We start from the raw sequence: 17672 nt of genomic DNA, 5'->3' as shown, positions 1-17672 counted from the left end.
AGGTGACAGGGGAAAGATTTAAGAAAAACTTGTGGAAATGTTTTTTACACTTTGGGGAATCAGCTGCCAGAGGAAGTGGCTAGGGTTTCTAAATGACAATAAACTGAATCTGAATCTGAATCTGAATAACAACTTTTAGAAGAGAGTTAAATGGGTATATAGATTGGAAAGGTTTAGAAGGTTATGGGCCAAATGCTGGCAAATGGGATTAGCTTAGCTGGAGCATCTTGATCAGCATGGACCAGCTGTGGCAAAGTGCATGTTTCCATGCCATATGATTCCAAGTTTGACCAAAAGCTTGCTTCCCAAGGTTTCTTGAAAGTGGTTCTGGAGGGTGGAATGCATCAGAAGTTAGATATACCATCTCCTAGATGTAGGTCAGGACTTTCTTGCACAAATTACCAATGGCTGTGAAAGTGATCTATGCTTATCTCTGGATCCTCCCAACTACTGGATCTTCCAGTTGCCAGCACAGAGATACAGATTATTGAAGGATATTTTTCTAGTTTTTGAATTTATGTCAATTTTGCATTTTAAAACATTTGTCAGATGGGATCATTCTTACTTTACATGGCTTATTTCAAAAATACAATGTCACCTTTGACACATTTTCAGACTTACTTGTCCTTTTACTTCAGTTTATTTAAGTTGCGTTTAACTGAGGTGGAACAAAACAACTATTTTTGATTCTGTCTTGGAGTGTACAATTATGAGGTATGTGACAGATTAACAAGCTGGCAACATGGGCTGAAGTAGGATGGAAAAGTAAAAGAAGAGGGAGTGTTTTGGCTAGTGCCCCCATTTCCATGTTCCCTCTAAAGATCATCGTTACTGCCTCTCAAAAGGAAAGCCTCGTGCTGCAGATCTGTGACATGCTTTAAGTCCAGAGCTAAACTGTGCGTATCTTTACTTTATATGGCTGTTTCAAAAATATGGTGCCATATTTGACACAATTTCAGATTTTATTTGTCTTTTTACCTGTTTCCTGAAGTTATGTTTAACTTAAGGGGAACAGAACTATATCTGATTATACCAGACTTCTTTTAAATTGCTCTATCAAAAAAAATGAACGAAACAAATCTGATTCCTCTAGGATTTCCTCTTGCTCTCAGGACGTTAGAAGTACAGGAGTACACTGATGTAATCTTACAAGAGGGCCAGATAATAGACTCTGAAACAAAGGTCCTTAGCCAAAGATGAAGAAATGATTTCTGATTGCACTTAAAGAAAAATACGGGGATTTGTTGAAAATATGGCCTGAAACCCAAAGTAGATAAGCAAATAAAATTATTTCCATATTAGCACATCTTCAAAAGTTGCCTAACTTTATTTTAGAAATTAAAAGTTTGTCACAGAATCAAATAATTTCCAATACAGTAGTTAAAATCATGTAACAAATTAACATTGAATATGATAAGCAGATAATTTATCAGTTACTAACAACTCACTGAAGTTTCAGATGACTACCAAAATGCATTTTAAAATTAAATCAAGCACTTTATTAAATATTTGATTCATGATGACGATGCTTTCTTTAAATAAGCAATAAGGTCAGCACGTTCACTTTTCTTCTTAATACCAGCGAACAGCATTTTTGTTCCAGGAATGTATTTTTTGGGATTCTCCAAATATTCCATTAGAGTGGACTCTCCCCATATGATCCCTGCATATAGATGGATATTTTAGATTGGGGACAATTAATACTGAAATGCAAGCACCTAAACTGTAGACCAAAATTGCATTACCTTTGCTCTTGTTTGCATCAGTATAGAGAAATCCTTCAGCTGATCCAGTTTTTCGTCCAAAAATACCCCACAGGTTAGGTCCAACCATATGTTTTCCACCTTTTTCAATGGTGTGGCACACAGCACATTTTTGCACAAAGATTTTCTTTCCTTTCTCCGGATCAGCCATTTAAACTCTGATGTGACAAAATGGAAAACATGAGAGGTTGCATAAGAATTGCAGAAATTTTCTGACAAACTTTAAAATTAATTAATTTGGCATGTTTTTCTGTAAATCATGAGTAAGAATGTTTTTCTTATTTACATGCTTATCAGAAAAATAAGGTTAACTGGACAGATCATAATCTAACTTGGTGAGGCTGATTTTTCTTTGTATTATGGCAGTCCACCATAGCAATATATCTAGACAATCAGGAGTTGGATCTTTAGGAGACCACAGACATAATCCGCTGCTTTAATTTACGATCTTTTTGTTACCTCTCTTTATTCAACCAAAGGGTAGATATAATAAGGATCCATCCAATATATCACGGAAAACTGAAGTAAGAATATTTCTTGTATCCAGATCTGGAAATTAGAATATTACCAAGTATTGCCCTACTTTTTTTGGTTGGGCATGTCCATGTAATAGAGGCACCAGAAGTAAAAATAAAACCTGACAGATGTTTATTTCACACATTTTCAGATTCACATCACAAATACGTTGAGCTACTTCCAGCTTTGGCAGTAATTTAAAATATGGCTGCAGAAACAAATGCTATTTTTTTGCTAGAGGAGCTACAGAATTTCACGTAATACAATTAAAAAGGTAACCTATGCCTACATGCAACAAGATCCAGACCATCTTCCAGCATGAGCTAATAAGTGAGAAGTATTTATATAACCATTTAACCATTTAACCATTTAAGCAAGGAAACAGGCCATCTCGGCCCTTCTAGTCCGTGCCGAATGCTTACTCTCATCTAATCTCACTGACCCGCACTCAGCCCATAACCCTCCATTCCTTTCCTGTCCATATACCTATCTAATTTTGCTTTAAATGACAATACCGAACCTGCCTCTACCACTTCTACTGGAAGTTCATTCCACACAGCTACCACTCTCTGAGTAAAGAAATTACCCCTCATGTTACCCTTAAAATTTTGCCCCTAACTCTCAACTCACGACCTCTTGTTTGAATCTCCCCTACTCTCAATGGAAAAAGCCTATCCACGTCAAATCTATCTATCCCCCTCATAATTTTAAATACCTCTATCAAGTCCTCCCTCAACCTTCTACGCTCCAAAGAATAAAGACCTAACTTGTTCAATCTTTCCCTGTAACTTAGGTGCTGAAACCCAGGTAACAGTCTAGTAAATCTTCTCTCTACTCTCTCTATTTTGTTGACATCTTTCCTATAATTTGGTGACCAGAACTGTACACAATATTCCAAATTCGGCCTTACCAATGCCTTGTACAATTTTAACATTACATCCCAACTCCTATACTCAATGCTCTGATTTATAAAGGCCAGCATACCAAAAGCTTTCTTCACCACCCTATCCACATGAGATTCCACCTTCAGGGAACTGTGCACCATTATTCCTAGATCATTCTGTTCTACTGCATTCTTCAATGCCCTACCATTTACCATTTATGTCCTATTTGGATTATTCCTACCAAAATGTAGCACCTCACACTTATCAGCATTAAACTCCATCTGCCATCGCTCAGCCCACTCTTCTAACTGGCCTAAATCTCTCTGCAAACTTTGAAAACCTACTTCATTATCCACAACGCCACCTACTTTAGTATCATCTGCATACTTACTAATCCAATTTACCACCCCATCATCCAGATCATTAATGTATAGGCCAAACAACATTGGACCCAGTACAGATCCCTGAGGCACACCACTAGTCACCAGCCTCCAACCTGACAAACAGTTATCCACCACTACTCTCTGGCATCTCCCATCCAGCCACTGTTGAATCCATTTTAATCAATATTAATACCTAGAAAAGAAGCTATGACCCCATCGGACGAGACCCTGGCTGCGCTGGGAAAGCTCCGAGACGAAATCTTAAAGGAATTTAAAACCGCTTTCAAACAGTTAGAAGACAAACTGGATCGGATCAACGATAAAGTGGACAAACATGCTGAACACTTATCTCGCATCGATTCGACTTCTGAAGATTTAGAAAGTCGTGTTCGATACTTGGAGACTCTCTGTTCCAGCTTAGAGGAAAAATCTAATAAACTTCTTTCCAAAATGGTGGATCTCGAAAATCGTAGCAAACGCTGCAACATCAGAATTCTGGGATTACCAGAGGCGACTGAAAAGGGACCAACCGTGAAGTTTTTCGCCGAGTTTCTCTGTGAGTTATTCGGGAAAGATTTGCTTCCGAAGCCGCCCGAGCTCGAACGGGCACACAGAGTTTACATTCCCCCCGGAATTCTGGGCTCCCGTCCGCGACCAGTAGTCTTGTGTTTCCATCAATACCAGGTAAAACAGTCTGATTGTGGAGGCACGTCGCAGAGGTTCTTTTTCTTTCCAGGATACAACCATTCGCTTTGTGGAAGATTTTGCACCCCAGACCTTAAAGATGCGCGCTGAGTTTAAAGGCGTAATAAAAGTGCTTTTTGATCGTGGTTTCAAACCTTCCCTTCGTAACCCTGCTGATCTATGAATCAAGCTTAATACCGGGGAATTCAAGTGGTTCAAATCAGCAAAGGAAGCTGAAGCGTTTGTGGCAAGTCTTCCGGCTATCCAGTCATCTTCAGAATCTGATCGGACCTCCTAAAATGGTGGATAAGTACTCCTCGTAGTAAAATTACTTTCTCTGGACTCGGAATTCACTTGAATCACTCAGACATTATTCATTGAAACTTTAAGGGCTGTTGACAATCTCTCCCGGGATTGGGTGTGTGTGTAACCTATTTTTATTCTTGTATAACTTTACCTACAGAGTTCTACAACTAATTCTAACTTGTTTTGGAGGTTCGAAGTCTTTAGTGAAGGCCTCCCTGTTTGTCGGTTCACAGTTCAACTGCTGATTTATTTTTCCTTTGCTTTAAATATTTATTTATTTTATCTTTTTCTTTTCTTCACCCCTTTTTTCTAATCTCTGAATTTTTCTCTCCCTTCTCTGTAAATGGTTGATAAATACTCATCTTGAATTTATAATTTTCCCCTTCCTCTTCTTTTTTCTTTTTCCTTCTTACCTTTTTTTTCCCTTTCTCTTACTTTATTCTTCTATAATTTTTCGCAGGTAGGTTAGTTTTGGTTTTCTTCCGATTTTCTCTGTATTAAGTTGTATATTTCTGCAGAAGGTGTTCTAATCTGTAGTTATGTTTTCTAGTGCATAAACTAGTTATTATTTGCTATAGTATTTATACGGAACTGTTGTTAATGACACAGATCTGGAAGTTGTATTTGGGTTAATTTTTTTGGTAGAGCTAGCTACTTGTTTTGGTAGCCGTCTAGTTTTGGGTTGTGCAGGTGGGGTGGGTTTTCCAGTTCCAACATCTCTTTATTGCTTAGGACATGTTTATATTTTGACCTTACGAATCTATGTTTACATCTCTGCTCCCAGACTGCTATTGTACTGCTTGATTTTTTATATGCCTGCTGCCTTTTATGCATTAGTAATTGATAATGGCTAGTGCACTTAAATTCATGAGCTGGAATGTAAAGGGACTGAACCACCCTGTTAAAAGGAGGAAGGTATTCTCACATATTAAACAACTCAAAGCTGACATTGCTTTCCTCCAAGAAACTCATATTCGTTGTTTTGATAACTCCCGGCTTCTGTCAAAGTGGGCGGGTCAGCATTTTCATTCATCCTTTGCCGCTAAAGCTAGGGGAGTTTCCATTCTTATTAACTCAAATATTCCTTTTGAACTCCATAATAAAATATCTGATACAAATGGCCATTTTATTATTGTTTCTGGTAAACTATATAACACTAAAGTTGCACTAGCAAACCTATATGCCCCCAACTTTGATGATGTTAACTTTTTTGAACGTTTTTTTCCCTCACTACCAGACCTAAACTCATACTCTCTTATATTGGGTGGTGACTTCAACTGTTGGTTGGATCGTAAACTGGACCGATCGTCCTCTGTTACCAGATCACCTACTAAATCTGCCTTAGCTATTCAATCGTTTCTCTCTAATTTTGGTATCTCTGATATACGGCGTTTCCTCCATCCTACGGAGAGAGATTATTCTTTTTTCTCACATGTTCACCATACCTTCACTAGAATTGACTATTTCTTACTCGATAACCAACTTATCCCATTTGCCCACTCTTGTGACTATCAGAGTATACTGATCTCTGACCATGCCTCAATTACCCTCTCTCTGAACTTTCCTGGTCTCCCTCAGAGGAACAAACACTGGCGGTTCGATTCAACTTTACTATCGGATGATGATTTCGTAAAATTTATTAAGGACCAGATAACCTTTTATTTTAACACTAATACATCACCTGAAGTGCCATCCCAGATTGTCTGGGATGCCATGAAAGCATATCTGAGGGGTCAAATAATCTCTTACACAGCAAATCTCAATAGAAGATCCTGTGCAGATCGAGCAGACCTCATTAACCAGATTAAAGATTTGGATCAAATATATGCCTAAACTAAGAACCCTGAATTATACAAGAAGCGCGTTGAACAAACTAAATTTAACTTTCTGTCCACTCAACCTGTCGAACGCCAACTTCTTGAAAGCAAGAGCCGCTTTTACATTCATGGGGATAAGTCTGGTAAATTCCTAGCCAATCAGCTGAGGCGTTCCAAAGCCAAACAACATATTACAAAGATCCGGAAGGAGAACGGAGACTTTACATCGGATCATTTAGAAATTAATGACGCATTTAAAATTTTTTATTCTCGGCTTTATTCCTCTGAATCCCTGAATGACAATATCTCTGTGGATCAATTTTTACAGAATCTGAATATCCCCTCACTTTCATCTGATTTCAAAGCCAAACTCAATGCGCCTATATCACCTGAAGAAATATCTTTTGCAATTTCTGCACTGTCCTCAGGGAAATCTCCTGGACCTGATGGGTTCCTTGTGTAATTTTATAAATCATTCTCCTCACTTCTTTCTCCTCAGTTACTTTCAGTATTATCTGACTCATTTAATTACGGCAAATTGCCACCCTCTTTCAATAAGGCATCTATTATTCTTCTTTTAAAAAAGGGCAAAGACCCAACAGAGTGTTCCTCGTACAGGCCGATCTCTCTGCTCAATGTTGATGTAAAGATCTTAGCTAAAGTGTTGGCTCATAGATTAGAAACCATTATTCCCTCTATTATCTCTGATGACCAAACAGGCTTTATTAAAAACCATCTCCCTTTTTTTAACATTCGGCGTCTATTTAATATTTTATACTCAGTTCCAACTGGGACTCCTGAATGTGTTACCTCCCTTGATGCGGAGAAAGCATTTGACCGTATAGAGTGGAACTACCTTTTTGCAGTCTTAGAAAAATTTGACCTCGGCCAAAGTTTCATCTCTTGGATCCAATTGCTGTACCTGTGTCCTACTGCTTCTAACTAATTTTCAGAAATCCCAAGTATTTAATCTCAAACGTGGCACCCGTCAGGGATGCCCCTTAAGTCCCTTTCTCTTTGATTTGGCTATAGAACCTCTGGCGATAGCATTTCGAAATTGTCCTGAATTGACCGGGATTTGGAGAGGGGGTGTTGAGCATAAAGTTTCTCTCTATGCTGATGACTTATTACTCTTTCTCTCAAATCCATCTACATCCTTACCTCTAATGTTTTCACTTCTTGACCAGTTTAGCCAGATCTCTGGCTATAAACTCAACTTACATAAGAGTGAACTTTTCCCAATTAATAAAGAAGCACAAGAACTAATATTTCGTGATCTCCCTTTTAAAGTAGTCCATAATCAATTTACTTATCTTGGAATTACAGTCACAAGGAAGTTTAAAGATCTCTTTCGTGAAAACTTTGTCAATCTTTCATATGCTATAAAACAGTCTGGTACAATGGTCACCTCTATCTATGTCCTTGGTAGGTCGTATTAATGTTGTTAAAATGTATGTTCTCCCCAAATGTTTATACTTATTTCAATCTATCCCAATTTTTATTCCTAAATCTTTTTTTGATTCCTTAGACTCTATTATTTTGTCATATCTGTGGCAGAATAAGCGCTCTAGAATTAATAAAATCCACCTCCAAAAATCTAAAAAAGTGGGTGGCATGGCTTTACCTAACTTTCGCTTATATTACTGGGCAGCTAATATACGTTGTGCTGCCTTCTGGTCTTTCTTCCACGGTCAACCCGAGTGCCCTAACTGGGTGGCAATGGAGTTGAGCTCCACTAAAGAACTATCTATATCTGCACTTCTTGGCTCTGCACTCCCTAGCAGTCTGCCCAGATCAATAGCTAATCCTCTGGTTAGACACACTTTGCGTATATGGGCTCAGTTCAGGAAATGCTATGGTTTCCAGGGGTTTTCCGTTTCTAGCCCTGTCGCACATAATCACCTTTTTTTACCTACTACGTACAATTCAGCATTCCATGTTTGGTACAGGAAGGGCATTAGACATTTTGAAGATCTCTTCATTGATAATCGCTTCGCTTCTTTTCAGCAGCTCTCCGTTAAGTTCAACCTGCCTAACGCTCACTTTTTCAGATATCTCCAAATCTGACACTTTACTGCTCCTTTAATTCCTAACTTTCCTGAAATGCCTGCGAAAAATGCTATGGACCTATTTCTTTCCATTAATCCACTAGGTAAAGGTTTAATATCAATTATCCGAGATAAACTAGCAGCCTTACGACGGGCCCCTGTGGATAAAATTAAAATGGCCTGGGGAGCAGGATTTAAATATCTCCTTATCCGAGGAGAGCTGGGACTCAGTTCTCAAATCGGTTAACTCAACCTCCCTTTGTGCTCGCCATTGCCTCTTACAGTTTAAGATTGTTCATAGAGCCCATATGTCTAAATCTAAACTATCTCGATTCTACCCTGGCATTAGTCCGCTCTGTGATAAATGCAAGAGGGGCGTGGCCTCTCTCATCCACATGTACTGGTTCTGTCCTAACTTGGAGAAATTCTGGAAAGATGTCTTCACTACATTATCGGGTATTCTGAACCAGCACCTAGAACCTAACCCCTTAATTGCTCTGTTCGGTTTTTGGGGCGAGACAGATTTATGTCTGGGTCTGACCAAATGCCGAATACTATCCTTTGCCTCTCTCCTGGCGAGACGCTTGATCCTCCTTAGATGGAGAGATGTTGCCCCGCCCACTCATGCGCAATGGCTTAACGACATTATGGCCTGCTTGGACCTCGAAAAAATTCATTATTCAGTTCTTAATTCGGATCTAAAGTTCCATAAGGTCTGGGGACCTTTTATCGAGTACTTTCATAACCTTCCTCTTGACTAGGGATTTTTTTTCTTTTTTTTTCTTCTTTTCAGTCCCTTGCTTTCAGCTCCCTTTTTTTTCTGGTAGTAGGCATTATTATCCTCTGTTACTAAGTGTATTCACAGTCTGGGAGTTTGACTGTCCGGACTTATACTCTTTATACTGTGTGGTGGTTGGTCTGGAGTTGTTGTTTTTTTCTTGTGTTGTGGGGCTTGGGGAGGACACTAAGCTCACTTGTCTTTAATTTAGGTGCTTTTTTGTTAAATTCTCTTCCTTTGTAGCATATTGTTCTTGTATGCTTAATCTTGCACTGTATTAATGCTCCCCATTGGGATTTGGGGTTTTTAATTTTGTAAAATGTTTTGAAAAACTAATAAAAAAATTAAAAAATAAATAAATATTAATACCTAATGATTGAACCTTCCTAACTAACCTTCCGTGCGGAACCTTGTCAAAGGCCTTACTGAAGTCCATATCGACAACATCCACTGTTTTACCCTCGTCAACTTTCCTCGTAACCTCTTCAAAAAATTCAATACAATTTGTCAAACATGACCTTCCACGCACAAATCCATGTTGACTGTTCCTAATCAGACCCTGTCTATCCAGATAATTATATATACCATCTCTAAGAATACTTTCCATTAATTTACCCTCCACTGACGTCAAACTGACAGGCCTATAATTGCTAGGTTACAGGCTTATAATTGCCAGGTAACACCAAATTAGTTAACAATCTTCTCCAATAAGAATCTAATCACCTTCTTTTGACATTCAACAGCACTATCATTGTGAAGCCCAGGTCCAACATCCCAGGAGGCACCACTACCAGAACCTTAACTGAACCAAAGAAATATTGAAAAAAAACATATAACAAACTGGATATCATAAAGTAAATGTTCAATTCATGGTTTTCACCTGAAATATGGCAAAACATTTTTCATATCTAGATAAGAGTCGCTATACAATTAAAAGTTCAAGGCTGGCAAGTATAAAAGTCTACTTTAAACCTCACCCAGAAACTTAATCACCTTCAATAGAATTTTAACCCAGGATGCCTGGCCTCCTAGGAGGAAAGGAGAAAGGCAATGCAAATTCCCATCTTCAGTCAAACACTATTCTGACATGGAAATATACTTCATCACCAGGAAACCAAACCACGTCCCCCCACCTCCCCACCAAATATCCCAGATTTGAGTGAGCACCGTCACTATAAAACCTGAAAAACTTCAGAAAATGTGATTCACTCAAAAGGAGTTAAGGAAGGATATTAAATGATGGCCTTGTCTGTAACACCCACATGCTGCAATCGTATTAATAATTATCCTCAATTTTCCTTCCTTCCATGCACGAATTCCACCCATGCTGGTTTAGAGACCAAACATTGACGGAACAAGCAAATGAGAGAAAGACTTGCACACTTGGTATTATTTTAGATTAAAGCTGTACTTGTGTGCGCACTATGTTTCGAAAAGTATGTGTAGATGTTGAATCAAGTAACTGGAATACAGTAATTGTGAGTTGTTTTGGAAAATTGCTTTATTACTACAGATTGCAGATTTCCCCCAAAAAGGATCTGTAAATGAAAGCTTTCAGATTGAAATATGCACATTCAGATTGCTTTACCTCTGTCAGGCTAGTCTGTTTTTACGTAAATCCCAAGCTAAGAAAAGCACTATTCCTTCTATGATAATACCTAATTGGAAAACAAAATTGTTCAATGATTTACAAGTATGATCTTGAAAACTTTGTTGACGTGAATTGCTGAAAACTCTGAAGTCTAAATAGGCATCTGAATCACGACTTCAGCAACTAAAGTGTGCTCCATTATTACTGATAGATGTATGCAACTTTTTGTGTTATATTCAGCTGGAACCGAGATTTTGAGAGCCACCAGAGCAAGAAGCCACCCTATCATCTGATTTATTAAATGGAAATAACTGAATATAGATTTAACAGGAATTCTTAAATTACCTATATCAGTGAGGTAATGATTGGTCTCCACAGAGTTGTCATCAATCTATTATCTTTCAATTTTGTTGGCTTAAGTCCATCTGACTGACCTGTGTTAGTTTCTCATTGGAAGTGGCCCAAGGCCACAAACAATATTGATTTATAGCTCTCCCTTCAGCCTTGTGACTTAGGTAATGTCTTTTGTTCAAACCTGTCTAATCAGGTCAGCCAAACACTGAGCCAGGATGAGCAGATCACAGTCTGTTCTTTCTGCAAATCAGCCATTTTACTTAATAAACAGATTCTTATCTGAGGATGGTCTCAGTTTTAGTACATCATTACAGAAACCCCTTTTATCCACGTTCTACTGCTCTGATTAAGTTATCTCTGAGGCTACATCCACACTACGCCGGATAAATCTGTAACCAAAGCTTTTACTCTTTGTTTTTACCCTCCATCCACACTAAAATGGCGTTTTCGTCCCCCGAAACCGGAGCCTTTCAGAAACGCTTCCCAGGGTGGGTATTTTTGAAAACGCTGCTCGGGCAGATCAGTGTGGATGGAGTAACCGGAGACTTCTGAAAACGCTGTCAGACGGCAGCGTGCCATTTCATTGTTTTCTTGAACGTAACCTAACAATTTCAGAACAGACAGCAAAGAGACTGAAGCCAGAAGAGTTAGAAATGTACTCACCAAATACTTTGACCCATAACTTACTGAATAAATAAGTATACTGTATTCACTTTGCCGTTTTCTGTCCTTGCTCGTATGAAGGTGGTTTACTTATTTATGCAAGTACTTCTCTGACAATAGATGTGTAACAGCCTAATGTAACATTGTATGGAAATACAAGATAACACTGACGCAGACATGTTTTATACATTTAACAAGGTGCTTTATTAATGCAACAGAGTTAGTCAGTTTTTCAATGTTCGTCATCAGCCGGGTCAATCTGTCCGTGAAGTCCGTCGGTTGCCGCCGTATGCTCCAGTATTTTTTTAGTTTTAAGTTCTCCTGCGCAAGAGCCAACAGCTGTCCGTCGTTTTAAGTTTTTCTAGTCTGTAACTACACAAATGCGCACTTTTACGGCGAGATTCGACACCAAACGTGTCGCTTGTTTTCGGTAGATGTGTCCTGCACATTCGCAGGAGGAGGAAATTTCCGTTTCGGTGTGGATAGAGATATTTTCAAAAACGTGTAGTGTGGATGCCTATCGTTTTTATGTAAAACCGGCATTTTCAAAATTATCCGGTCTAGTGTGGATATAGCCTGAGGAAGGATCAGTTCACCAAACACTCCATAAAATGGTGACTGCAAGGACAGTGTCAGAAAATAGCCACTTCCATTCCTGCCACCACCTAACAAGAACAAAGACTTTTGTTTTGTCTGTTTCCACTGCCCCTGCCTCATTCCTGTTCACTAATTTGTAGACCGTAGTTCTTTCTGGCCAACACCAACATCCCATTATTAGGAAATCCTGATGAATTGACATTTGACTCAGCACCATTTGACTCTGATTATCCTTCCTTTGATGGGCCTGATACCCCCAAATCTTGAGCTTATTTGATCCACTAGGACCCTATTTCCTGCATTCTCTCTAACACAGAAGGATCCCCAGTTCCTATGTTTCCTTGAAACTCACTTGGGCTTGTGTTCACATATTCCCTTTAAAGCCACCAAGTTCTGTTTCATGTGCTCTCTTTAAACTTACTGGATGGACCAAAAAATTACTGCTCTATAACATCTAAAATAAAGTGACTTAGAAGTGTGTTGGAGTAAAAACATGTGGGTAGGGGGTTGCTGTATACCATCAAATAGTCTATAAAATCTATGTCAATGCTTTAGGTTGAGACCCTTCATCGAAATTCCATTCACCTCCACAGATGCTGCCTGACCAACCAAGTTATTTGTTTTTTGTTTTTTGCTCCAGATTCTAGCATCTGCAGTCTCTTGTGTTGTCACCAGACTGGTTTCTGGGATGGCAGGTCCACCATATGAGATGAGATTGAATATGCTGGGCCTCCATTCTCTGGAGTTTATAGCAAAGTGATGCAAGATTCTCAGAGCACTGGAGAGAGTAAATGGAGGGAGGATGTTTCACCTGAGTGTGGAATCTAGAACCAGGGATCACAGTCTCTAATTAAGGAAATTACCTCTTGGGATTGCAATGATAAGAAATTTCTTCAAAGATATATCTTCGGAATTCTCTGCCAATTTTTGGCAGAGACTCAATATTTCACTGCATTCAAGACCAAGGTTGCTAAATTTCTTAACATTAAAGGTAAATTGTGTAAAGATGATTAGTCGTGATCTTGTTGATAGATAGATAGATAGATAGATAGATAGATAGATAGATAGATAGATAGATAGATAGATACTTTATTCATCCCCATGGGGAAATTCAACTTTTTTTTCCAATGTCCCATACACTTGTTGTAGCAAAACTAATTACATACAATACTTAACTCAGTAAAAAATATGATATACATCTAAATCACTATCTCAAAAAGCATTAATAATAGCTTTTAAAAAGTTCTTAAGTCCTGGCGGTAGAATTGTAAAGCCTAATGGCATTGGGGAGTATTGACCTCTTCATCCTGTCTGAGGAGCATTGCATCGATAGTAACCTGTCGCTGAAACTGCTTCTCTGTCTCTGGATGGTGCTATGTAGAGGATGTTCAGAGTTATCCATAATTGACCGTAGCCTACTCAGCGCCCTTCACTCAGCTACCGATATTAAACTCTCCAGTACTTTGCCCACGACAGAGCCCGCCTTCCTTACCAGCTTATTAAGACGTGAGGCGTCCCTCTTCTTAATGCTTCCTCCCCAACACGCCACCACAAAGAAGAGGGCTCTTCTTTGAATTCTGTTGAATTGGAGCAGGCTCAAGGGGGCAATGACCAGTTCCAATTTCTGATATTCTAAATACATATCTAAACAAAGACTACAAAAGATATTTTTTCTGAATTGAATGACTTGCAGTTTACTAAGGTGAAAGTCTGTCTAAAGAATAAAACTCTATAATTACAATATAAGCATTATATTCAATAACAACACTGTTCTTAAATCCCTTATTATTTTGTTATAGAAGTAAAGAAGCCAACACCATGGTTTGTCACAATGTCAAGCCTTCATCAAATGTCTGTGGGGAAAATGATAAATGTGCACATTTTAGTCCTGTTTATGTATAAAAATAGAATTCCCTTTCATCCATTTATCCAATATAATCTTTAATACTGGTATGGGTTCTATATGAAGCACCCATCCAGTAATTTCCTTATTCTGCATACTCTTTATTCATCATTACATCATTGCTGGTGTTGACCTATTATGCAGATCCTGCCTAAAATGGCAACATCCTTATATCCTGCCATTTATCAACTCCTAACCTGAAAATTCCCATGGTCTGCTTTCCTTTTTCAGCCTTATGACTGAGGGCCATGTTTGAGATATACATCACTATCAAATAAAGCTTGAACACAATTTTGATCATTATTCTGCAACACAAAAAAATGGCTCTAGACTTTTCACATTCTTCAGCCTCAGGATGGACTAAACAGTGAGCTACCAAGAAATTGGTACCCCACAGAAATCCATTGATATTTTACTCTTGCCACACGCTCACCTCTAAGCCACCTCTTACCTATATGAGCCACTGTACCACACAAATATCCAAAAATAGATCCTCATGACATCCTAATAAATATGGAACATCTTCCTTATTTTGAGTACTAACTCTCAGCAGAGGCAGACATCAATTATGACATTTATTATCACTTTCAGCTATTAGTGTTTGAGGAAATGAAGTTTTTGAAGATCAAGGCATCAAGTTTACCAGTCCTATATTATCTGAATAAGGGTAAGGATTTCAAAACAGGATGCTCCCTCTATATTCAAATTTGCAGAAGGACATTCTTGCTATTGAGTGAGTGCAGTGTAGGTTGACAAGGTTAATTCCCGGAATGGCGGGACTGTCATATGTTGAAAGATTGGAGCAACTGGGCTTGTATACACTGGAATTTAGAAGGATCAGAGGGGATCTGATTGAAACATATAATATTATTAAGGGATTGGACACGCTAGAGGCAGGAAACATGTGCCCGATGTTGGGGGGAGCCCAGAACCATTGGCCACAGTTTAAGAATAAGGGATAGGCCATTTAGAACGGAGTTGAGGAAAAACTTTTTCACCCAGAGAGTTGTGGATCTATGGAATGCTCTGCCTCAGAAGGCAGTGGAGGCCAATTCTCTGGATGCTTTCAAGAAAGAGTTAGATAGAGCTCTTAAAGATAGCAGAGTCAAGAGATACGGGGAGAAGGCAGGAACGGGGTAATGATCACATTGAATGGCCAATTCTCTGGATGCTTTCAAGAAAGAGTTAGATAGAGCTCTTAAAGATAGCAGAGTCAAGAGATACGGGGAGAAGGCAGGAACGGGGTAATGATCACATTGAATGGCGGTGCTGGTTCGAAGGGCCAAATGGCCTACTCCTGCACCTTTTGTCTATTGTCTATTATTCAAGATCTTCCAAATGTACTGACTGGATAAATAATTTAATATAGTCCTCTCTCAGACCCTCAATTACACAAAGTCAACTCTGACGATCAAGTCAACATCATTCACAGGCTTTTGGCATAGAACTACGATTTTGACAGTTGGACAGAGCATACTTTTCGAGATTGTTCTCGAAAGCCGCCTGCATGAAGTAAAACGTCCTCATGGGAATCCTTGGCCCACTACCTCAGTCAGTGGAGAAAGAATACTGAGGATGGAAACGACATCATCGGAGGCCGTGTGAGCGGCAAAACTCAAACACCCTTCAACCAACTCGCACCTCTTTACGGACACCGCAGCTCTCGCACCGGCCTTAGGACATGAAAAGTTAACGGAAAGCAATTGCCCTGCATCCAGGGAGACCACACAGGGGCAAGGTCCTTCTTGAGGGCAGTACCGTTCATTCCCGTGCGGCTAGGAGAGAGATTGACGAGGTTACACGGTGAACACCGAGCGCGACATGGGGGACATGTACTCACCGACGGACAACGGGGAGGAAGCAGTACGGCAGAGCTTCGGCGCCGAGACGAGAAACGGTCGGCGCTCGGGCGGGAAAGGAGAGACGCCTCGAACGCCACAGTAGCTGCGGAGCACCGGTGTCAGCAAGCATTACGAATTCTGTGAAGGGACATATACAATACTGAACAAAAGTCTCCGGCACCTATATGTGTCTAAGAATTTTGCACAGTATTATAGTCATTTTATATGTGGCACTGCAAAAAAAAAAACAATTATAGCATATGTGAGTGATGCTAAACCTGATTCCGTCTATGGCGGACTGAGAGTGAGAAGAGGGTAGGGAGAGGGGAATCATGGTTAGGAAAGGAGTTAAGGAGAGGGGAATCGTGGTTGGGTAAGTGGGTAAGGAGGGGGGAGTGGAAGGACCAGAGAGACATTCTGTGATGATCAGTAAACCAGTTGTTGATCTTGCCTGGTGCTTTAGGACTAAATCTGTACCCGCGCCACCCTCCGCCCCAGCACTCCTCTGCCACCAGTCCCATACACCACCTGCTCCAACCTCAACATTCACAACATCCTTTGCTCCCGCCAGGTTTGCAAACTCGCTCTCTGCTCCACGTTGACAAATACAATACTGTGCAAAAGTCTTAGGTGCCCTATCTATATGTATCTAGACTTTTGCACAGTACAGTACATAAACTATGAGCAGGACAAGACTATGAGACTCTTGGAGCCTGTAATGTCATTTAATACTCTGACTAATCGTCTACCTCAAGACCACATTCTCCTCATAACCACCAACATCTTTTGTGTGCAATATGTATTAATCTTCATAAATGTGTGCATTAATATGTCCTACACCTCTCTTTCCAATAGTGAATTTCAGAGATCCACAATCTACATGAATACACTTCTCCTTATATGGTTGTACACTTCTCCCAGTCCTATGATTGACACTATTTTTTACACACTCCAGCCAGGGAATGTCTAGACAGCAGGATCAATCCCTTTGAATTTTGTAGTTCAATTAGATCCTCTCTTGTTCATATAAATTCTTACGTAAACAAACACAGTAAGCCAAGTTTTGTCTCAGATGGCATTTACTACATCACATAATAAGTTTATTGAACTTTATCCTTTTTATAAGGACAAAACCGCATGCAACATTCTCAGCAGAGGGTCAGCAAGACCATGTATAAGTTTAGCAAGATAACTTTGTTCCTGTGCTCAATCTTCTTACAGTGAAGCCCAATGTACCATTTCCTTCTTAACTCCTGCTGCAATAATGGAGTACTGTTTGCTTTAGTGACTGATGCCTAAGAACACCAAAGTCGTTTTCTCCGTGAACTCTCCCCAGTCTACATCTAAATAATATACGTATTTCAGCTTTATTCACATACTATTACTCAATTTTAATCATCTTGAAACCTCTGCATCCTTACAATTAGTAACACCATCGAAAATAGGGTAATCTTTGAAATATTGCTGTCATGAGCTCTTTGGGCCTGTGCAGGGAGCCAGAGAGTGTAAGGCTCCGAGATTTCTCAAGCTCCTTAATTGGTTAA

The 17672-nt window shown here is 39.4% G+C and overlaps 1 protein-coding gene across 1 annotated transcript; it reads right to left on the bottom strand.

Annotated features, from left to right (window-relative positions):
* Positions 1 to 1315: 1315 nt before the first annotated feature.
* Positions 1316 to 16425, bottom strand: LOC140728421 (cytochrome c-like). The gene is made up of 3 exons (XM_073047135.1): positions 16128 to 16425; positions 1746 to 1921; positions 1316 to 1663 (listed from the first exon to the last, which is right to left on the bottom strand). Exons 2-3 carry the CDS (start codon positions 1912 to 1914, stop codon positions 1515 to 1517), a joined length of 318 nt encoding a protein of 105 aa, XP_072903236.1. The 5' UTR covers positions 1915 to 1921; positions 16128 to 16425; the 3' UTR covers positions 1316 to 1514.
* Between the last annotated feature and the right edge of the window lie 1247 nt (positions 16426 to 17672).

Source organism: Hemitrygon akajei, chromosome 5, assembly GCF_048418815.1.
Source record: "Hemitrygon akajei chromosome 5, sHemAka1.3, whole genome shotgun sequence".
NCBI classification, from domain to species: domain Eukaryota; kingdom Metazoa; phylum Chordata; class Chondrichthyes; order Myliobatiformes; family Dasyatidae; genus Hemitrygon; species Hemitrygon akajei.
This window is presented reverse-complemented; position numbering and strand designations above follow the sequence as displayed.

Bases quoted from the DNA above. Each gene is read 5' to 3' on its own strand.
- LOC140728421 (XM_073047135.1), bottom strand. From the start codon at position 1,914: ATGGCTGATCCGGAGAAAGGAAAGAAAATCTTTGTGCAAAAATGTGCT. The intron at 1,664-1,745 runs GTAATGCAATTT...ATCTATATGCAG, and splicing joins TGATGCAAACAAGAGCAAAG to GGATCATATGGGGAGAGTCC.